This window comes from Psammomys obesus, unplaced genomic scaffold, assembly GCF_907164565.1.
Source record: "Psammomys obesus unplaced genomic scaffold, mPsaObe1.curated_primary_1811, whole genome shotgun sequence".
NCBI lineage: Eukaryota > Metazoa > Chordata > Mammalia > Rodentia > Muridae > Psammomys > Psammomys obesus.
The window spans coordinates 25402473-25425006 of record NW_026595981.1 but is presented as its reverse complement, the minus strand read 5'-3'; the positions used below and the strand labels follow the sequence as shown (position 1 = coordinate 25425006).

Genomic DNA, 22534 nt, shown 5'->3' with positions numbered 1-22534 from the left:
GAGACTCCAAAGGGATCCTATCGGTCTCATCTCTGGGCTCTATCTAGTTGTCTCCTTGCATTATCCTCCGAGTCCTCCCCTCATGTGCCTGAAACTCTGCTTTGTAAGCAGAAGCAGAAGCCAAGCCTAAAGACATCCCTGCCAACAGTCAGGCTGGACAGCTTACTCACAGAATGTCCCCAGCTAACACAACACCACCGAGGACCAAGCACAGCCCCTGCCATTCGCTCCCCAAAGCCTACGTGGGCCAGGTGTGGTGTGGTGTTTGTTGCTCACCTGTGATTCCAGCACTCCAGGGAAGCAAGGGCAGCCTGGGAGGCCTGGAATCTGACCCTGTTTCCAAAAGACTGAGCCATCAGTAGACAGAGGCAGGAGGATCAGCATTTTAAGACTATCCTCAGCTACATAGGGGGTTCTGGGTCAGATTGAGTTGTATGGGACTCTGCCTCGAACAATGAAAAGAAAGGAAGGGAGAGAGAGAGAAAGAGAGAGAGAGAGAAGGGAGGGAGGAAGGAGGAAGACCACAGCAAAACATGGCCTGGAGAGATGGCTCATGAGTTTAGAGCACTTGCTGCTCTTCCAGAGGACCTGAGTTCTGTTTGCAGCACCCACACCACCAGATAACTCACAACTGCCTGTTTCCCGCAGCTTCAGGAGGTCCAATGCCTCTGGCCTCTGTAGGTACCTAACACACACCTACACACACACATAAAGTAAAAATAAAGATAAATAAATAAAGCTAAATAAGAAAAAAAAATGTTATAAAAGCTGTCTGTGGTATGAGTCTGCCTCTCCGGGGGTTCCAGAGGCAGCAGGTTGTTATATCCAGGCACCTTAAACAGCTTTCTTCCTTCCCCAGTCTGTACTGGGGGGGGGGAGGTCCCCAAGGCCAACTATGGGCTCCCTTTGTATGGAAATTTACATACCTAACGTCCACATTTGCATTTTATAATTTAAACTCCTAGGAAAGAGGTTAGAGTCCAGCCGCCCCAGCCTACAGGAGGAAGAGAGCCTTTACCTGCCCAACCTCTCTTGGAGGTATACTGAGTGATAAAGGAGCCTGGAGCTTGCCAGGAGCATCCATGGGGCCTCGTGAGCATCCTTAAAGTGACTCTCTTTGGAGTACCCTCCATCTGCGTGGGGGGGTTGGGGGAGGTTAGCATGCATTTGAAAGGCCTCCATTGTCACCTCTTGTAAAATGAGGTGAGGATAGCCGGAGCTGATGAAGAGCATGGACTCAAGGCTAGTTCCCTCAACGTCACTTAACCCACAAGGTGGGGGGCCCAGTCCACACCTCCAGCCTCTCCTTCTTCCTCCGTTTAACTACCTTGGGCCCCATTGGAGAAGAATGTCCAACACTCCTTTTGGAAACTGATCCTTTTTTTCTTCTCTCTCTCCATTTTATTTTTATATTATTTCATAACTTATTCACTTTATAGCCTGATCGTGGGCCCTTCCCTCAGCGTCACTGATCTTCACCTGAGTGTTCAGTCAGAGGCCAGGGCAAGTGTGGCAGCTATAGCTGACAGGCAGTCTGTTCTCTCACTGGGTTGTAGTCTGCGCCAGAGACAGGGAGGTAGGCTCCTTTGGTCTCTGCCAGGCCTGGGGAGGCTGTGGAAAGGAGAGGGGCCCCCCAGAGAAATGGAGGAACTCAAAACCAGACAGGCAGCCCTGGACAGGCCCCAACTGGAGCACCCAGGGCCCACTCAGGGAACCCCCCTGAACCTTCACGGAGACCACATCCGAGCTCTCTGCCTAGAACCGCCTGCCTTCCTCCCCCACTCCTCCTGACTTAGGAACTCACACCCCTCCCTAAACTGGCTCCATCTGCCCCAAGCTGGGATTTGCTTGGGCTTGCCTCTCCTTCCTTGGGCAGGGTGCCTGCAAAAACTCCATTACTTTGCTCCCTTGAATAGGAGCGAGGCTCAAGGTCTTACAAAGTCAGGCCTCCTCTTGGCCCCTCAGAGCTCCCTGAAACTGGAAGAAGAAAAGATCCCTCACCAGAGATATGGACGGATCTAGGCTCTCCTGGAAGGAAAGCTCCCTGGAGGGCAGGGGCCTGCGGGCTTTAAAGAACAGTTTGGCAGATGAGAGGAGGAGCTGAGGTTGCAGAATGAGCCCTGTTCAGGTGCCAAGGAGTTAATGTTCTTGTCCTAGCTCTGACTCCTACAGGCTGGAAGAGATTCCACGTTATCACTTCTTTCTCAGAACCTCCAACTACCTCATCTGTAGTGTTTGATTAGACAGATGAATTTTGAAAGCAGCTCGGCGGACCTGTGGGTCCTTGTGTTGACAGTTAGAGCAACCCAGAGCCCAAGGGAAGAAGTCCTTTGTGGTGGGCTTGCTTGCCACCCCGCACTGTGCCTGACACAGCAGATATTTACCGAATGAAGTAATGAGTGAAATGGCGGGCACTGTGATCAACTTCTTGGACAAAACTGAAACCCATCCTTGTCTTTTGATCATCGAGTCGCTTGGGATTCCTGCTTCCTGTTCTCGGGTAAGAAATAAGACGAGGGCCATCACCTGTCCTTGAGCCTCTTGCTTTCAGGGCCACGAAGGAATGATAAAGCAGGTCACAGAACACCCAGCTCTACAGATCACAGGCCCTCGAGGAGAAAGCTGGATTCGGGCCAGTTCACATTTATTTAAGCACCAAGAGTGCATCCATTGTTTTCACGTAGCTTAATCAACTTGAGGTCATGCTCCCAGAGGGCTGCACATTAGACCGCGGTGGGCTGGAGACGCTAACGCCCAGCCGAACTGACTAGCCGAGCTACCTCTCAGGTGAGGGGCAGAGGTCCTTTCCTTAGCTGCCTTCCGCTTTCATTTGTAAAGTGCAAACAATAGCTCCGCAGCCCCAGGTTTGGGGAAGGAGATGAGCACGTGGAGGCAGAGCGCTTCATAAACGCTAGTTATTACGGGTCCTCTGGGCACGCAAGTCCGCTTGCCTCCCCCTCCCCCCCCCAGGGCACACAGACGTGTTCCCACTCCCACGTACGTAGAGATGCTCGGAGGCGTGAGCTAACGCCAGCGGGAGGAGCTGAGGGCTCCTCGGACCCAAAGCCCACGCCGAAACCGATGGAGAAGCTGCCCGGGACTCAGCTTCCCTTTTTTTTTTTTTTTCCCACCCCCCTCGATTCTTTATGAATGAACTGAGGCCGCGAGGAGTTTTTTTTTTATGAATGGAAGTCCAAGAAGTGAATGAAGCCGGGAGCCGGCCCCTACATTCTGATTGGCCGCCGCGGCTGGGAAACTCCGCCCCCAAGCCCAGCTAGGCGAGTCCGCGGATTGGCGGGCGTGCCCGGCCCTGGGGTTTCATTCACAAAAGTCAATGAAACAAAGGGAAGCGGCGGGGAGGGGCGGGGCGGGGGGGGAGAAGAGCGTGAACGGAGGCCGAGGCCGAGGCAACGCACCAATCAGCGGCTCCCCTGGGCTCACAACTGTCTGCTGCGCCCGGAAAACAAGCCGGGGCTCTGGGGACCGGGGGGCCCAGCCCCGACACCCTAAGTTGTGTCATCCCCCCCCCCGGGCATGCTGAGCATCCCCCCGCGGCTCCCGCACCGACGCCCCGGCCTCAGGTGAAGCTGCGGAAGGGGAAGGAAGGGAGAGCGTCCGTGGCCCCCCCCACCCCCCCATTACCCTCCCCGCTTCGTCTCCCACACGCTACCCTCTGTGTTTGGCGCCCGCTTCCGCACATTCCGGGGCGGGGGCGTGGGAGGCGTCGGGATTCGGAGGGGGGGTGGGGACGCCCGAGTTACGGGCGTGCGGATGGTGTGCGCCTCGCGCGCGCGCGCACACGCACACACGCGCACACACACACACACGCTCAGACACACACGCTCAGACACACACACACACACACACGCGCGCGCGCGCGTCTTATGTAACCCAAGCCCGGGGCCGAGCGGGGCCGCAGAACGCACACGCCGACCCCAGCTCGCGGGGAGCAGGTGGGACCGTCCCGGGCGGGAGGGGGAGTGGCGTCCGGCCGCGCGGGTCCCGGCGAGTCGGGCGAAGTTTTGCCGTCCGCTCGGAAACCTCGCGATCGCCCCCTCCTTTCCCCCCCCCCCCCCCCCCCCCCCCCCGGCCCCCCCGGGGGGGGGGGGCGGGCCCCCCCCCCCCCCCCCCAGGTCTCTGCCTCCACGCGGGGGCCCGGCCGTGTGGCCGGAGGGAGCGGCCGGATGGAGCGGAGGATGAAAGGCGGATACTTGGACCAGCGAGTGCCCTACACCTTCTGCAGCGTGAGCGCCGCGCCGGCCTCCGCGCCCGCCCCCGCCCCGCCCCCCGCCCCACGGTCCCCTCCCCGGGGGAGGGGGGGGATCTCAGCGGGTCCGAGGGGGCGGCCTGGCCTCTGAGCCACCCCGGGACCCCGACCCCAGGCTAGACACCTCAGGGTGACTCGGGGGCACTCTCCCCTTCCCCCTCCTTCCAGCAGAAATCTCCCGGAAATGGGAGCCTGGGCGAAGCGCTGATGGTCCCGCAGGGGAAGCTCGTGGACCCGGGCTCCCTGCCGCCTTCCGACTCAGAAGGTAAAGAACCAGGCAAACCGCGACCCCTCTCCTCAGCCCGCACACGCATCCCAGAGCCCTCTCCTGAACCTCCCCAACCCACGTTGTTCCCCAAAAAAGTCAAACCACCCAGAGGACTCTCGATCACTCTTCTCCGTCCCTTACCCCCAGTGGGGAGGCTGTAACCCGGGCTCGCCAGGTCTCTTCCTCCACCTCGACACCAATTCCAATATTCACCCGTCAGATCTCTTCCAGGATCTCAGTCACTTCCAGGAGACGTGGCTCGCTGAAGGTGAGTAGTTTTGTTGCCTTCTCCCCCAGTGAGTCCTTCAGCCCCCGCTGCCCTCCCTCAGCCCCTGTCCAGTTACAGTTCATACTTCGCAGCGCCCGGTGTGGACACTTGTACCGACATTTATTTTCTCTGAGCCAGGCTTGTATAACTAGGCCTGGGGATGAATCAGACTATTGTGTGGGGTATTTGCTTATTTGAATGGAACTTGGCCCCAGGCCCGTTTTTTTTTTTTTTTTTTTTTTTTTTTTTTCCTGGTTGAAAATTTCATTTGCAAAGTTTGTTTGGCAGGAGGCTCTCCAGGCCTCAAGTGTAGTGCTGAGGTGTTGAGCTGTTGAAAGAGAGCCACGAGGAACGGCAGGGATAAGGAGTAATTTGTTACCTATCTTCTGGAGTCGCTCGAAAGCTTACTGGCTTTTACTCCCTTCCTTTCACTTCTCCCTAACTCCGGGGGCCAATTGACTGCCCAAGCCAAAATAACAACAAAAGTTTCAATAATTCTTTTTTTTTTTTTTTTTTTTTTTTTTTTTTTTCACGATGGTAAAGGAAGACTCACGGCAGCCTCCCCAAATAGCCTTGGTTGTAATTCCAGTAGCAACTGGCCCTCCCTCCATCCCTCCCCAATACCTCCACCCCCAGGCAGTGCCCCCCTTCCTGTATGCTGGTGGGTTGGTGGTGAGCCTGGCCAGGATGGGGTCCAGTGGCTGGGTGGGGCCCTGTGTCCTAGTTGGATATTCCTTGGTGGTTGTGTTTTGGTGAGGTTGTTTACGTAGCCTGAGGGTGTTGCTACCGGGGCTGCCAGTGGAAGGAGGTTCAGGAAGTGTTAACAACCCCCTCTTCGCCAACACCCCCTTCATACGGATGCTCCAAAAACCAAGAAACCAGAAGTGATCTCTTTCTGGAGGTCTCTTCCCGAGGGATTCCCCATTCCTCCAGTGGGTACCTTTCTTTCGGAATTTCAAAGCTCAGGTCCATCTCTCACAGAATTCTCTGCAGGAGCGTGGATGAGAAGGACCAGTAAATAGATGTGAGGAATGAGGTGAGGTCAGTTTTGAACACTAACTCAATCACACACACACACACACACACACACACACACACTTTATTACTGTTACTGTTAATTATTGTGGCAGAATTACTGCTTAGCATGGAGTTTATCCTCCAAAAATTTGGAAGGGGGAGGTCTAGGGTACGGTGGGTGTGTTTTTTCCTCTGCTATAGGTCCTCAGTGCCCAGATCCCAGTTACAGACAGGGCTTTTTTGGGTTTTTGAGGAAAGCCCCCGGTTCTGGAGCTGAAGAACCCAGGGTTTTCGTCGGCTCTCAGAGACCTCCTCTCTTACTGCCTGGTCCCTGATTCTGGTCTGGCACTCTGGGTTCCCTTCCCTGCCCATCAACTGAGGGCCCCCAGAGTGGGCAGCTCCCCAGCTGTGAATTAGGAATGGGCTCAGGGTGGCATTTTGGCAGTACTTGGCCTATCTGGATGACAAGGGAAGGAAAATGCTCTCTTCACCCAACCATGGAAGCCCCTCCCCTTGGTGGTGTGGCTGATGATTGTCCATATGTCTGTCTGTGTGTGCTAGCGTGGATAGCTGTGTGTGTGTGCGTGTGTGCGCACACACAGCTATGTGCGCACGCGTGCATACGTGTGTCACATACTGCTGCCTTGGGAGTCCCTGTACATTTAAATCTAGTGGGTGGGGAGGTGGGGGTGGGGAATGCAAGGGGGGGCTGGGATCTCCTTGGTTCCCTCTCCTTCCTCCTGAGGGAGCAGCTCAGGTTCCCAGCTGGCGATGGATGGCCAGGCCTGAGGGGGGATGCTGAGGCCACTCGCTCCTCACTCTCTCTGCGGAGACAGATGCAGCTGCCGGGGTCCTGTCCCCCTGCACCATCCCAACACCACCCCAGTCTCCTCTCCTGCCTCTTCCCACCAGGTCAGTGGCCCCCCCCATACTCCAAAGGGGTGACAGGGAGGGATGAGCTCCTTTGGAAACTTGCCAGTGGTTGGGAACATCAGGAGGAAAGGGGCCCAGAGCCCAACCTCCCCTCTCTCATCTTGGTTTCTTCCTGAAGCCTCAATTTAGAGAGAAACAATTATTTTTCTTTCTTTCTTTTATTATTATTTATTACAATTTATTCACTTTGTATCCTGGCTGTAGCCCCCTCCCTCATCTCCTCTTGGTCCCACCCTCCCTCCCTCTTCCCCGTGAATTCTTAGAGTGTGGGTGGGGTGGTGGAAATTTGGGGGGGGCTTGCCAGGCTGGACGCAAGCAGGAATAGAAAGAAGTGGATGTGGATTCAGGCATACCGGCTGCTGATTGACATTTTTGGGGTGAGTGTTGGTGAGGCTCTTTTGAGGCAGCATACACATCTTTGGGGTTGGGATTTTCCTGGGTAGAAGAGGGGATGAAGTGAGCCGAGGAGGGTCATGTGGTTTCTGGGTGCCTGTGAGATGTTGGGAAAAAGATCAGGCTGTCACAGAGAAGCCCAGGCTCAGGCAGACTGAGCCAAGACATGGCTGGTTATGTAAAAGATTTGTGGATCTGATGAAGGGTTGGGTTCCTTTGTGGGATTGTCAGGAGCCTTCAAGAACCCTTTGGGACAATCACTCTGTGGTCTCTTTGGTACTTAGGAACACTGACTGGGCTCTGTGTGTTCTTTGTATGAAGTTGGGGAGGGGTCCGAATTCCCAGAAGGCTTATGGATAGATTTTGGGTCTTTGATATTGCTGTTCTGCATGTAAAATTGCACTATGTATTAAGACAATATGGACTTTTCTAGGAAGAGAATGGCTTATAGCGTTTATCAGAATTTTAAGGCTCCCGGCGCTGCCTTCCACAAGAATTACTGCAGTCAAATGCTCCTCCAAGGGCAACCTTCCCCGGGCCCTTTGGCCTCCTAGACTATAGGTACAAAAAGAGACCCCATGTGTGGAGGGAAAGCATGAAAGGTGCTTTTACCTATATATTGCCTCAGAGTGAAGCACAAGAAATTTGGGTGAAAATGTGTACATGTGTCCTGGTGTCTCAGGGGGCCTGTTGGGGAGTGGGGTTAATCCTCAGTCCTCTCCTTGGTCTCTCCTAGTTCAGTGGCTCCTCCATCTTTCTATTTCCTCCCCTTCCAGAAGGTTCCTGGAGAGGAATGCCCCCTCCACAGATAGAGAATTGGTTTCTTCCAATATAGGGGCTGTCGGGGGGGGGGGGGGCAGGGGTGAGGGTGAGGGCTCCTACCATTGGTGACACAAAAGAGTAGAAGCTCCAGAGAATGGCTGCCATTCACTCGTGTGTGGGACTGGCTGTCCCCAACCCCAGAAGATGTCAGCCCTTCTGTGGGGTACATGGTAACTAGCCTGTGGTAGGTCTCATTGCTTAGCTGGTTAAAGCTCCCATTTTTTCTGGAGCCCATCTCTGGGGTCCCCCTGACTCCTGTCAGAAGGACAGGCCCTAAATATATTCTTCCTCCCTCTCTCTCTCGCTCTCTTGCTCTCTCAGTCTCTCTCTTTCTCTCTCTGTGCATGCATGCATGTGAATTACACTGGATACACACATCTGCCTTAATCGTCTGCCATGTCTTCACCCAGACAGTCCTTTTTTAGTGTCAGTAGAGCTAGGGGCAGACTCTGGCACACTGGCTCAGCAGCCAAAACACAGCCGAGTCGACAAACGGAATGGTACACATGCAAGACCAAACACGGTAAATAAAATTTCTCCTGCTCTCCAGGAACATGAGGCTCTGCTTCTGTTCCTATTTCTATCCTCATTGATGGTCTCTGGGTGACTGACAGCCTGGTTGTACCCCTTTGGGGAGAAGGCCAACATTGGGAGAACTGAGCACAGAGTAGGGCTTACTCCCCGTCCTGGGAAGAAGATAGCATCACCCCTTTGAGGGTACAATCTGAGTGCTAAGGGGAGGTCTCTTCTGGGGGTTGAGGCAGGAGGAAAGGTCAGCTGACCACAGGGCTCTCTCACCCAGTGGCATCAGCAGGAGATGCCCCCAGACCATTACCTCACTGGAAACCGGTAGTTAATGAGGCCCCAAGAGGGGACCCAGAGTGCGTCAGCTACCCCCTGCCAAGTTCTGCACCCCCTTCCTTGCCCTCGGGACCCTCCTTGCCTAAAGAAGCAGGCAGGGAAATATCACTCATCCTACTTGCTCCTGCCACCTTCAGGGTGCCTGTGTCCGTCACCTTTGAATGGGCCCAGTGACCCAGCAGGAATGAACGTGCCTTTCCCTTTGACTAGTGCTTTCCAGTCACCAGGGGCATTTATCACAAATGTGGATGCCTAGCCCACCTCTGGCCCATACAGTGACTTTCCGGAGTTGAGGACTGGCAACTGCTGTAGCTAACAAAGCCGGGTGGTTCTTCAGTCAGGCTGGCTGGGGGACGGCTGTGTGGGATTATACTTGTACTTCCGAAAAGCTGGGTATTTGCGTATATTTTCACTGAGGGATTTAGTGCCCCGCTGATGTGTTTGGCCACTTTGGAACTGTAGTAGGTCCTTGACTACCGGAAACTAAAGGTTCTTAAGCCCCCTTGGCCCAATCTCTGTTTATCACACCTCTAAGCCAGGTGTGGTGTTGCATAGGCCTGTAGTCTCAGAGAAGCTGAGACAGGAGAATGGTGAATTTAAGGCGAGTCTGGGGTGCCTGGCAAGATTCCGTCTCGAAAAGCCAAAGGCTGGAGGTTCAAAAGGACCATGATTCCACCCCCACATTGCAATGAGTAAACACGTAAAAATCAACTTCTATCTAAAAGCACTCGGTACCTCTGACATTTGAAACAAGCACCTGACCTCAGCCTGAGTATCCTTGCAAGTTGAGCTTTTCCGGGGGTGTGCCGGCTCTGGAGGGAGCTGGTATGTGGAGAGGAGGAGCCTCGAGCCTCGAAGCAGAAGGGAAGGGCCGCCTGAGTTAGGATCTCGGTGCCCTGGGCTCCCCTGCCTGCCTGAGGGCAGGTTTCATTGATGCTTATTCGTAAATAACAATCATTCAGTATCTGGTTGGAGTAGGACCCTGTTCTGGGTGCTAGAGACTGATCTGAAGAAGACGAAGCCTGTGTCCTGACAGCCTACCTTTCTGGTGAAGAGATGTACGGCAAACGTACATTGATCAGATGTGCTCTGGTGCGGGGGGGAGGGGGGGATGCCAGCTGAGACAGAAAGCGAAAGAGCGAAAGGGACCGTTTTGCTTCGGGTGGTCAAAGGAGGTCTCTCTAATAAGCCTGGCAGGGTGCCCATCTTTAAGCCTGGCATTCCAGGCAGAGTTGGAAAGATGGCGAGTTATAGGTCAGCCTGGGCTAGAGATCTAGAACGGAGCAGGTGAGGATCTAGGGGGGAGAAGGACCCAGCTTAGCAGGACTGAGGGCTACAGGAGACCAAGGTGCTAGGGAGTGACCGCAAGGAGAGGCAGGAGAGAGATGAGCGGAGGTGACCAAGGGCAAGAGTTTCGATTTCACATTGTAGGCGAGCGAGCGAAATGATTTGGTGGTGTCTGTTGTACAGAGATCATCGTGCTGGCTGTGTGGACTGCGGGGCCTGGAGGACATAAGCAGGGAAACACAGGATCCTGTGTGCTCACGTGGCATTGGGGTGTAGAATGTCCCCTACCCCTTGCCTCACAAGCCTCTCTGAAGTCCGAATCGTTCCTCTTGCCATTTGCATGTTCGTTGCCCAGCCTCCAGGGAGGGACAGTCCAGTCACCTAGGTCACGAGTTCCATTGTCCTGCTTCAGACCCACTATTGTCCCAGACAACTGGGGAGTCGTCCTTTGTGTCTGTTCTTCTTTCTGCTGTAATCCCCACTCCTACCCCCTTGGTGGACAGCAAAAGGAAGAAACTCTGGAGTCCATAGAGGTGTCCTTTGGCACAGAGATGCCCACCCCTGATTCCTCGGAACTCCAGGCTTGGGAAGCCCTCCCGTCTCTTAGCTATACTTACCTTGCTCATCAATGAGAAGACAGTATCTGTAGCTTCCTCCTGTCCTATTTTTACTCTTTTCACTTCTCTGCCGCCGTCCTCCTTCCTTCATTCCCCTTCCCAGGCTCTAGAACTCTTGTGTCTCCAAAGCACCTGGGAAGGTATCTGAAGTGCAGACTCCTGGGCCCTCCCCAGATTTAGGGTCTCCTCATGTGATTGCAGGTCCACAGGATCCCAGGGTTTGTAGCTCCTGCCCACCCGTGATGGCATTCTGCTGTGAAACCTGATAAAACCTTGTAAACCCTGAAGGGGGGAGGGTTCATTTGCACTTCAGAAAAATGGAGGGACCGGGGACAAAACATCTAGGCAAAGACTGTCATCTGCTCAGACAAGTTTTCGAGAGCCCTCCTGGTGGGGGGGGGTCTTCATGGGTCAGGAGCTGGAGGAGGCGGGGGGGGGGGGGCAGGGAGCCGCAGTCACCTTTGGTCTAAGGAGGCTCTTGACCTCTTAAAGGCTGGAGAATATCTGCAGGGTGGCGGCCACGGTGTCTTCCTGGGGTTGCCACTTCGCACGGTTACTCCCCAGACTCACCTCTGGCCTCTCTCTGCAGCTCAGGTACCAGACAGCGATGAGCAGTTTGTTCCTGATTTCCATTCAGAAAACTGTGAGTAGTGAGTGCTGGGTACAAGGGTCGGGGGAGGGGGTCAGGGAATGACAGGAAGTGAGTCACAGGGACAGTCACCCAGAGGAGAGCAGTTTGCTCTCACCTAGAGACAGAGTGAAGGTCAGGGAAACCCATCCTGCACTATGGGCTCTGACACCAACACTGTGACTGGGTTGTGACGTTCCTTTCCCTCTGGGGTCCTGGCCATGTGACTCGGAGCGGATACTTTCTCTCTGCACCCAAAGCAAGGGACTTAACAAGGCTCAGCACTGTCCTGATGTCTCTGGAGAGTTGAGGGTTGGGGGCAAATGGGGTTGTCTGTGGTGCTGCAAACATACCCTACAGTGCTCAGGACATTACCCCCAAATCTGATCCTAGAATCACAAGTGTCACTCTTGAGAAATGCTGCGTGCCCGGGCATGGTGGCCCACACCTGTAATCTGAAGGGTAGTGAATTTGAATTTGAGACCAGTCTGGATATATAGTGAGGCCTTGCCTCGAAGAAAAAAAGACAAAAGGGATGCTGGGTGTGACGCCTTTAATCCTAGCACTTGGAAGGTAGAGAGACAGGCAGATCTAGAGGCCAGCCTGATCTACAGAGTAAGTTCTAGGACAAACAGGGTTATACAGAGGAACCCTGTCGCAAAAACACCAAAAAAAGAAAAGAAACGTATGAGGAAAGGATGTTTGGACATCAGAGGCTCCTCTCGGATGTCATCACCCATGAAATGAACCGAGCACAAGAATGGGAAACAGCAGTCACCGGAACTGTGGCTCCCAGACTGCCAGAAGCCAGGATGTCACTCACACCAGGGCTTAGCCACAGTGGTAGCTGGACTCTGAGATAACGAGGAGCGTGTGTATGTCACTCAGCTGACAAGCAAGTGGACTAATCTCCAGACTCCCTCAGAAGACCAAAGAATCCTTCTAGTCCCAAATAACAAATAATGTTCCTCACTTGGAATTTTCCAGGGCACTCAGGAAAGCAGAGGCCCTGGGTCTGAGACGGTCACTCTTACGAAGGTGTCTTCCTCAGCAGGGGTTGAGTGTGAATTCTTAGATGGTTCCCTCGGTTAATACCAGACAATAACCTAATGTTTAAAACTAGATATAACAACGTGAGTAACATGTTCCAAAAGCGGCCAGCTTCAGTGTTGAGAGAATGAGAGAATGGGAGCGGGAAGGGAGGGATTAACCCAGCCATTTCTCAGAAAGTTGAAACCCTGTCAGCCCCTGTGTGACACTCTGCCCTGTCCTCCTGTCCTCCCCCACAGTAGCTTTCCACAGCCCCACCACCAGGATCAAGAAGGAACCCCAGAGTCCCCGCACAGAACCCGCCCTGTCCTGCAGCAGGAAGCCACCACTCCCTTATCTCCATGGAGAGCAGTGCCTTTACTCCAGGTGAGTCCCAGCCCAGGAGGGTGCGAGAAGTCTTGGGCGAGGTGTCAAGAGGTGAAGGCTTGGACTGAGGGTTAGGGTAGGAGAAGGCATCCCTGAGCTGAGGCACAAGGAGAGATGAAGGTTGGACATCAGGGGTTTCCTAGGCAACAGTAGCAAGGACTCCTTGGAGTATTAGCAGGAGACATCACACAGTGGACAGAGGGCCTCAAGGGCACGAGAGTGAATCTCTACCTGGAGGCCGTGTCCAACTTAGACCAGTTTCTTTGGGCTCCAGAGAGAGATTGTCTAGCTGAGAGGTCCAGCTCCAGGACTAAGAAAAGGTATTCACTTAGGTATGACGGGCTTGAGACAGAGGGAACATGAGTTTGAGGTCAGCCTTAGCTCCGTACAGAGAGTCAAGCTGTGCTCCAGAGCAAGACCCTTTTGGGGAGAAAAAAAACAACTCACCTGGGCGCTGGGAACGTAGCTAAGGTGGCACAGGGCTTGCCTTACACGTACAGAGCCTCGGACTGGATCATCAGCACTGCATAAATCTTGCAGGACAATTACATGCTTGTAATCTAAGCAGTTGGGAGGTGGAAACAGGAGGATCAAGTTTGAGGGTCATTGTTGGCTACATATGGAGAGTCTGAAGCCACCCTGAGCTACATGGGACCCTATCTTAAAGAAAAAAAAAATTCCTAGCTGTGGGGAGGCAGAGGCATGGTGATTTCTGAGTTCGAGGCCAGCCTTGTCTACAGAATTCCAGGACAGCCGGGGGGCTACACAGTGAAACCCTGTCTCCAAGCCACCATCCCCCCCCCAAAATGTCCTGAGCGCCTCTGCTCCTGTAGTTGCAGTAATCGGGGCTGAAGGGTACAAAGATGGTCACCTAGCTTCTCTGCCCCCTCATCCCCATCTTCTCCCCAACTCTAGTGCCTATGACTCCCCCAGACAAATCGCCATCAAGTCCCCCACCCCTGGTGCCCCTGGACAGTCGCCCCTGCAGCCCTTTCCCAGGGCAGAACAGCAGCAGAGCCTCCTGAGAGCCTCCAGCGCTTCCCAGTCCCACCCTGGCCACGGGTACCTTGGCGAGCACGGGTAAGGAGACAGATCCGGAGACACAGACCTCGCCAGGCAGCCTGGGCTCCATTCCCTAGTTCTCTCTAGAGAGCTGTCTCAGAGGAGAGGTGGTGCTGTCTCATCATCCCTCCAGAGCCATGTCGACAGGTGACAGGCTCAAGGGAGCTAATGGAGGATTCTCTTTTCTTCCTTCTGCATCCATCACACGCAGCTCCGTCTTTCAGCAGCCCCTGGACATGTGCCATTCCTTCACATCTCCTCAGGGAGGAGGCCGGGAACCTCTTCCACCCCCTTATCAACACCAACTGTCGGAGCCCTGCCCACCCTACCCCCAGCAGAGCTTCAAGCAGGAGTACCATGACCCCCTGTATGAACAGGCTGGCCAGCCTGCTTCGAACCAGGGTGGGGTCAGTGGGCACAGGTACCCAGGGGCAGGGGTGGTGATCAAACAGGAGCGCACAGACTTCACCTATGACTCAGGTAAGAGACTCTTGGGCGGGGGGGGGGGGGGAGGGTGGTACTTGGAGATTTTTCTGGGATGGCCAGGTGGGGTGGCATGTACTCCAGTGAGCAGCGAGGTTAAGCACAGGTCACAGGAAGGTCTGTGCCTTTCCATGGTCCATACATGAGTTCATAACTCACCCATTCACTTAAAAAAAAAAAATACTCTAAAGACTGATAATTTTCTAGCCAGCCAACTTTCAGATAAGATAATAGGGAATATAGACCTTTGCCCTTATAAGAGCAACAAGGTTGGGCATTTACTTCTGTCAGAGTTTTGTGGAAGACTAGAGTACTATGCCTGGAACAAGAATATGCAGTTGGAGGATACAGAAATGAGACTGTTGGCTGGGCGGTGGTGGCGCACGCCTTTGATCCCAGCACTTGGGAGGCAGAGACAGGTGGATCTTCGTGAGTTCTAGGCCAGCCTGGTCTACAGGGAGAGTTTTAGGACAGCCAAGGCTACACAGAGAAACCCTGTCTCAGAAAAAAAAAAAAGAGACTGTCATTAGTCCATGTCTCCATAGTGATTTGAAATATGAAGGGAGATGAATATTTGTGCTCACATGTAATCCGAGCAGGATGATCATCAGCATCAAGGCTAGCCTAGTGTCTTAAAAAAAAAAAAAAAAAGCCATAATAATGTCAGGAAGCTAGGGCAGGTAGATGGCCATGAGTTTAAGACTAGCCCAGGCTAGTATATGAGTAATGAGTTTCAGGACTGCCTGGGTTACAGAGTGAGACCTTGTCTCTAGATAGATAGACAGACAGACGGATACGATACGACACGATAATATAGATATAAGAGAGAGGTAGATAAGACAGATAGGTTGGGAGGTAGACAGACAGATAGAAACTGCAGAGCTGGCTGGAATTTTAGGATTTTTCTTTCCTCGGTGCCCACAGTATTTCAGGGTCGGGCTTATCCACAAACCCCTAGCCACTGCTTGGAGAACAGGATAGGTGCTTCTCTTCCTCAAGCCGCGGAGCCTGCTGGTGAAGTGGCAGCTGGAGGAGGGAGGCGCTCAGAGCCGCCGACCTTCAAAGGCTGGAGGCCAGACCGGAGGGGATTGTGTTACTTGCCCTTGAACTCCTGCCCCTCTTCCCTCCGCTTTCCTGAATGGAGTCAGGAATTCCATTCACAAAATGGAGGCATGAATGAACCCTCCCCCCTTGCCTCCTCCCCCGAGGAGGTGTCGGGTGTCAGCGGCTCATTCATAGGTGGGAGTGGAGGGGGCGGGAAAGGGTTGGAACTTGAAGAGAGGCTCCGCACAGTTGCCCTCTCAAGGTGGAGCTGGGAGGAGGTTTCAGTTCTGTGGCGGGGAGCACAGTAGAACGTGCTTAGATCTGAGGGGAAAAAAACAAACAAACAAACAAAAAAACTGCCCAGTGCCTCTTCACTGGGTGTATGCCTCCCCTGCCTCCACTCCCCGGCTCCTCACTCTCACACACACTGGCACGGAGGTACTGGGGCTTGGAACCTGACCTGCTGACCGGACGTGTGCCCATCCCGAGGAAGTCTTAAGCAAACCCTTCCCAACCCCCGGAGGTTCATCTCGCACCTCCTCCTCCCCCCGAACTCACAGGAAACAGCTGCTCCCTGGAATCCTGGGCCCTGTGAACAGGCTGCCTGGCCCCAGCTGCTGCCACCGTGCCCTCTGCCCCAGCCCTCCCACCTCCCTCGGGGTGGACTTCCTCTGGGATTTGGTGGCGGGAGAAGGACAGTTGCTGGACCTCGGGCTAGCGGCATGAAGGTCTTGAATGTGTGTAGGGCCTTTTTCTCCCCTGCTCCTCGGGGGAGTGACACCTCAGCCACTTACATCACCCTCTCCTCCTTCCCCCAGATGTCCCTGGGTGTGCATCGATGTACCTCCCTCCAGAGGGCTTCTCTGGGCCCTCTCCAGGTGATGGAGTGATGGGTAAGGCGGGCCATTCCTCCCCTGGCTGAGGCCTCCTGATGGGGGAGGAGGTTCACCCCAGCCAGGAGTCCTTTTAGACTCCTCTACGGGGCCTCCAACAGTGAACCTCAGATCTGAGCAATCCCCAACTTCCCTCCACAAGGCTACGGCTATGAGAAACCTCTTCGACCATTCCCAGATGACGTCTGCATTGTCCCTGAAAAATTTGAAGGTCAGAGAAGTGACTTAATCCGGGTTAGGTCAGGGTCTTCTCCACCTTCTCCCACCCTGGGTCCTGTAGGAGTCACCTTGCATTGTTAAGAGAGGTCGGGACACTCAGGAAAGTTTGGGGAAGCCCCGTGGGGAACGGGAGGAGGTTGGTTGGGTGTTATACACCTCACACCTATTTCCGCTTTCCCAGGAGACATCAAGCAGGAAGGGGTTGGAGCTTTCCGCGAGGGGCCGCCCTACCAGCGCCGGGGCGCCCTGCAACTGTGGCAGTTTCTGGTGGCCCTGCTGGATGACCCCACGAATGCTCACTTCATTGCTTGGACAGGCCGGGGGATGGAGTTTAAGCTAATTGAACCTGAAGAGGTGGGTCTTAGGTGTTCCCACCCTCCTCTCCAGCCTTGAGGGGAGAAATGGTGGCACTTGCTTTCCGCCAGCACCTGCAATCTGCCTGACCCAGTTCTCACCGAGCCTGAGTCAGCATTGTGCTGCTAACAAGCCTAGATTATCTCTGCCCCAAGAATCTCAAATGTTCTTTCCACCCTGCCCCCCCTCCCTCCATTTTTCCTCCCAAGATGCTATCTCCACCTAAATACTTTGTCTCTTGTCCCCAGGTTGCCAGGCTCTGGGGCATCCAGAAGAACCGGCCAGCCATGAATTACGACAAGCTGAGCCGCTCGCTGCGATACTATTACGAGAAAGGCATCATGCAGAAGGTCGGGCTGAGGTCCTAGCACAGCCATGAGGAGGGGCTGAGGGTTGAGAGAGTGTGAGGAAAGGGTCAAGAGTTGAGAGGGAGGGAGGGAGAGAATAAGAGCACAGTTCTCAGCAGGTTTTCGAGAACAGAAAATGTCAATCCCAAGGTTCCCCTGTAAAGTTGCAAAACAGTGACCAGGTGGTCCCAAGAGAGCCGAGACCGAGACAAGAACAAAGACCAGAAGGGAGGGAAGAGGGTCCTGATGTGCTTCCATGGCCCATGAGAAGGGCAGGATCCTCTTAAGTTCTCTAGTGAGGCAGGGTACGTGTGTCTGGCCTGACAGCCCTCTCTCCACAGGTGGCTGGCGAGCGCTACGTGTACAAGTTCGTGTGTGAGCCTGAAGCCCTGTTCTCTCTGGCCTTCCCGGACAATCAGCGTCCAGCTCTGAAGGCCGAATTTGACCGGCCAGTCAGTGAGGAGGACACCGTCCCTTTGTCCCACTTGGATGAGAGCCCTGCCTACCTCCCAGAACTGGCTGGCCCTGCGCAGCCCTTTGGCCACAAAGGTGGATATTCTTACTAGGCATCGTGGCCTGCTTCCCCTTGCCACGGTGAGGCTGCCCAGTGTACATATCACAGAGTTGGTGTTGGTGAAGCCCTCATCCTGATACCTGTAGAAGTCTCTGGGGTCAGATCTCCACTCTCCCATCTGTTACTCCTAGCCAGACTTGGCTGCTAACCAGACTCTTCGGGAAGGACAGTGGAGGCAGCAACTCTGACATTTGCTGTGGTTCATTCACCTCTGCCCCTCAGGAGTTCAGCTTGGCCTCTGCCTAGGCCCAGTTCCCCAACCCCACCACAGAGAACCAGTGTCTGGTCTGCTCTGGGGACAGACAGGGGGCTTCGCAACTTTATTACGGCAGCAGGGCCAAGGGGGTTCTCAGAACTCCCTATTTCTCCCACCGTGGGAGATGGAAGCCTGGGCTCTGGGCTCTGCCCTGAGCTGGGGTCCCGTGTTCTTGGTGCTGTGCTCTGGGAGGCAGGAGCAGGTGGGTGTGGTCTGGAGGCAGGGTTGCATGAGGTCCTCCTCCAGTGGGCCCTCTGGCTCTCTGTCCTAGGCCCACCCAGGCCTACTTCCACCTTCGCCTCATGCCAGACCTTAATAAAGGCTCTGCTTTCCCTGCTCTGTTTGCTCTTTGCTTCTGTGAGGCAAGAGGAAGAGGAGAGGAGCTAGTCATGAAATAGATGACTGGAGTCTGGAGTCTGTCCCCACAAGGCCTTACATGACACATGGTGTCCTGCTCCTTGAGCTCAGGCCCTCCCTGGCGCTTCTGTGGGGGGAAAAATAGCAATTCACCTTTTGCTGTTGATTTTCCTCTGGAAAATGGATTTGGGGGAATCTGCCCTTCCCTGACCTAGGATTATGTGAGGATCCAGAAATGATGGAGAGGATACTTTTTAACCCATATGGGCCCCTTGATCATCTCTTTCCATGGTTGGCCTGACCCTAGAATGTCATGTAGAGACTTAGTCTGTGGCTTGTATGATCATAGTTGCTCCCATGACCAGGAGCTGCTTGTTCCTCTTCCCACACAAGCTCCAGGTTGCTGCTGTTAGGCCAGGAACAAGTGTTTGAAGAGTGGAAAAGGAGAAACATACCCAAGCAGGCAGCTTCAGGGGAAGGGGTGACAGCAGGTACTGGGTAGGCTCTTTATGGGATGGCAGTGGCAAACGTTCTCCTAAGACCAGTTCTGAGGTGGGAGAAAGCTAACACAGGGTAGGACTGAGAAACTGTGACAGGTAGATAACAGGAAGGGTCAGACGATCTAGAGCTAGCTTTCCAGAACTAGGCTCAGGTATAAACAAGCCCATTCAACAGAACTCCAACTGCTACCCACAAATAAAATGTACCACTTTTTCCTAGAAACACCAGAAAAAAAAAAAAAAAAACAATGAACTGACAAGTCAGAGCAAAAGACAAAACCAGTTCTGGGAGGAAAAAAAAAGTTTTAGGCCCAACAGGATGACTCAGTGGGGAGGGTACTTGGGGCCAAGCCCAACTACTGGAGCTCTCTCCCCAATATCCACGTGGAGGAGAGCAGACACTCCCCTGGGCTGTCCACACACATGCACACAGTGGCCAAGATTCTAGTTCTGTGCATGAGACCCACACCATCATCTGGGCTCTCAGGCCTGGGGATACTGGCTCAAGAATGAGTGAGGAGCTGGCCTGTGTGGTACAGGCCTGTAATTCCAGGATAGGGAGGCAGAGGCAGTTGGATCTCTTATGAGTTTGAGCCTAGCCTGATCTACAGAATGACCCAGGACAGCCAAGGCTACACAGAGAAATCCTGTGTTGACTTTTGATTTTTTTAACAAACCTACTTTATTTAGGGTTATTAAACACTTATACCTCCCTTCCAACCCCCCCAACACCAGTTTAGGAGGGAAAGTTAGTGGAGACGGGGCAGAGTTCTCTCTGTTACTTCCCGCTGGGTAGGGTCATAGGATTCTTTTGGGGGTAATACCAGTATCAGTTGTCGAGAAATCCAGAGGTTAAGGTAACTAGTGAATCAGCAAGCAGCAAATGCAGTAGCAGGACGAACCAGCAGCAAACAGTCCTCCAAGCAGCACGCCTTTGTTCTCTGGGCTGTCATATTTATATCCGTCAAAGTCCTCAGAATTCAACTAATTCCACCTGGCAAAGACCACGCTCTGCACGAGACACTTAACAGGTGTGGAAAACCTAAAATCCCCCCCCCTTGGAATTTTAACAAAAACCTGTTTACACTATCATAAACCAAAACATTCACAACACTCCCGTCTTGAAAAAAAAAATAAAAAACAGAAAACCAAAACAACAATAAAAAAGAATAAGAGACAAGAGCCTAGAGAGAGATGACTCAGAGGTTAAAAGCAGTGGCTATTCTTCCAGGGAACCTGTTTCATTCCCAGCACCTACATGACAACTCACAACCATCTGTAGCTCCGATTCCAGGGGTCTGATACCCTCTTCTGGTCTCTGCAGGGACCAGGGATGGCATACAAGTGGTACATGGACATGCATGCAGGCAAAACACCCATACATATAAAATACTTTAAACACCTTTTTTCTAAAGAGATAAACCCTGCCTGGTGATGTCCACTTGTAAACCTAGTACTTGAGAGGCTGAGGCAGGACGACCACCCTAAATCCAAAGGAAACTTGGGCTACAGAGTAAGACCCAGTTTCAAACATACCCACTGCCCAATTATCAGGCCAGTTCTTCTAAATCTCAACAGGAGACTTCTTCCCCTCAGAGTAACCTTAGCCTGATACTGAGGTGGCTGCTTTGATGGGCAGTCAGACGGTCAGACCCAGGTACGGTCACAGCAGAGAAGTGACAAGGTGAAAGAATAGCTACAGACACATCCACAGTCAGCCCTGTGGTCCTGACCTGGCTAGGGCTGGGGCTGAGTGTAGCAGACATTCACTCCATCTCCAAAGGAAAGGAGGGAAGGGAAAGCAGAAAGGAGAGAGCAAATACACTAAAAGTGGAGTAAAGAGGTTAGCATGGCCCCACACAAGGATGGCACATGCTTTTTGCCAACTGTCAAGGGTTCTACTGAAAAGAGCAGGAGCTGGATGCTGGGTTCCTGCTTCAGTTTCACACAGGCCCTCCCTGGGCGAGAGGAAAGAACATACTCTGCCTCGCAGTTCCTGGTCTATGTTCCTGTCCTTTGGATTCTCGGACTTGTCATCGGGATGGCTTCTTTGCTAGCAGCTAACACACCGTCACTTCCCCCAAATGCTGGAGTCTCGGCATCTGGCCTACCATTCAGCACTTAAGTTACAGTTAGAAGCCACTAACATGGGAGGGGCCACAGGAGGATACCATGCCCCAGGGTGAGTCCAATGCCCCAGGGCTCCTCAGCAAGCTCCAGTCTAGTTGGGCAGGACAACAGCTCTCCTCCAGCACAGCCACCTTAGTTCTCTGAAGGGGCCACTAGGAGAAAACTTCAAGAGGAATGGTGTGTGTCACTCTGCCCAGAACACAGGTGTCGTCGGCGTGCACCAGCTGTGAGGGGCGCTGTGCTCACTTTCTGCTGGCAGTGAGGGGAAGGGAGGCTTTGTTCGGTCCACAGCAGACTTCAGGAGGAAAAAACAGGACAACGCACGAACACTGTCACAGTGTCATTACGCGCTTTGTTTCAAAGGAAACAGAACACACCGCTCAGTGAGAGTGTGGCAGGGAGGGGACAGAGGATTGAGGAGAGCTTTTTGTTCAGGTGTGGCATCTGTAACGGCTAGGCTCCAGGCTGAAGCACTCTATTACAGACTTGGTTCATCTGGGGCCGTGCACTGCCAAGGCTGAGCTAGCTCCGGCGGTGCTGAAAGACACTGGAGGTTGGGCCTGGGCTGGGCCGTGAGGCCTGGGCTCTGGTGTTAGGAAACCTCACCATGGGTACCACACTGAACTCAGGCTGAAAGCCTGACATCTCAGCTGCCCCTGCCCACAGGAGAACGTCATAATAAGCCACTGTTTTCTTAGGAAAATAAATATTTCCAGGATGTAAAAACCCAAGTACAGAGACTGGGGAGGGAATAGGGAGTGAGGCCAATGTGGTACATGAGTGTCACAGTTCATTCCTTCAGCAAGCCTGAGCTGGGGTGTCAGGGTCCTTGCTGTGTCCGTCATGCATCATAAATGCTCACTCACTCCCCTTCCCATCCCAAGATGCACAACCTATCTGACTTTTTGTTTGTTTGTGGTGATTTTTCAAGACAGGGTCTCTCTGTGCAGTCCTGGCTGTCCTCGAACTCAGAGATCCAGCTTCCTCTGCCTCCCAAGTGCTGGGATTAAAGGCTCTGGCCAAAGCCCTAGTTAGATGTGTTGATGTCTTACACTATGAAGACAGTCAGGTTTGGAAAAGGTTCAGGTTAAGATAGGTCATCACAGGGTCAGGTTGGTATCAGCCAGAGGAAGCCACTCTGCAGGAGAGGCAATCGAGGAGCTGTCTTTCAGCGCCGACGGAAGGCGCGGGAGATTCTCCAGGCGTTTGGTTCCTCATAGCGATTGTACAGAGGCTCCAGGCGCTGCTGCTTCTTCTGCTTGCTTAGCTTGGTTGGGTCAGAAACCTTGAAGAAAGCCGGAGCAAACTCCACAAGCCATCGAGGGTCGATGGTGGTGACCTCACGCATGTATTCCTTTGTGGTCAGCACCAGTTCATGGTATACCACCCTGTGGGACACAGACACGACTCAAGCCTTGGATTAGGCCCCACTCCACAGCCAGTTTGGTCCCCTGGAGGACCACATCTGAGCTGCCATTTTGTTCTAGCATTTCTCCTGCCTCAGGATTTATGTGGTCTGTTTATGAAAGCCATGTCCC

The 22534-nt window shown here is 53.6% G+C and overlaps 2 protein-coding genes across 7 annotated transcripts in view; one reads left to right on the top strand and one right to left on the bottom strand.

Moving 5' to 3' along the window:
- Positions 1-3446: 3446 nt before the first annotated feature.
- On the top strand, positions 3447-18346 carry Etv4 (ETS variant transcription factor 4). Of its 6 annotated transcripts, none has more exons than XM_055619730.1 (13): positions 3447-3581; positions 4134-4244; positions 4436-4532; positions 4756-4803; positions 11323-11376; positions 12651-12777; positions 13693-13857; positions 14051-14319; positions 16185-16259; positions 16402-16470; positions 16660-16832; positions 17081-17182; positions 17521-18346. In XM_055619730.1, the coding sequence occupies exons 2-13, from the start codon at positions 4185-4187 to the stop codon at positions 17743-17745; spliced, it is 1464 nt and encodes a 487-aa protein (XP_055475705.1). In that variant the 5' UTR covers positions 3447-3581; positions 4134-4184; the 3' UTR covers positions 17746-18346. The 6 variants fall into 6 exon arrangements, with proteins under 6 accessions (XP_055475705.1, XP_055475704.1, XP_055475701.1 ...); XM_055619729.1 differs by having other exon boundaries at positions 3488-3581; positions 4439-4532; XM_055619726.1 differs by lacking the exon at positions 3447-3581 and adding an exon at positions 3859-3953 and having other exon boundaries at positions 4439-4532.
- A 2982-nt stretch (positions 18347-21328) lies between these two features.
- Dhx8 (DEAH-box helicase 8) overlaps positions 21329-22534 on the bottom strand; it is a 35805-nt gene continuing 34599 nt past the window's right edge. The window contains exon 23 of the mRNA XM_055619724.1: positions 21329-22384. Coding sequence (XP_055475699.1) covers positions 22165-22384 — 220 coding nt within the window. The 3' untranslated portion in view covers positions 21329-22164. The remainder of the gene's footprint in view (positions 22385-22534) is intronic.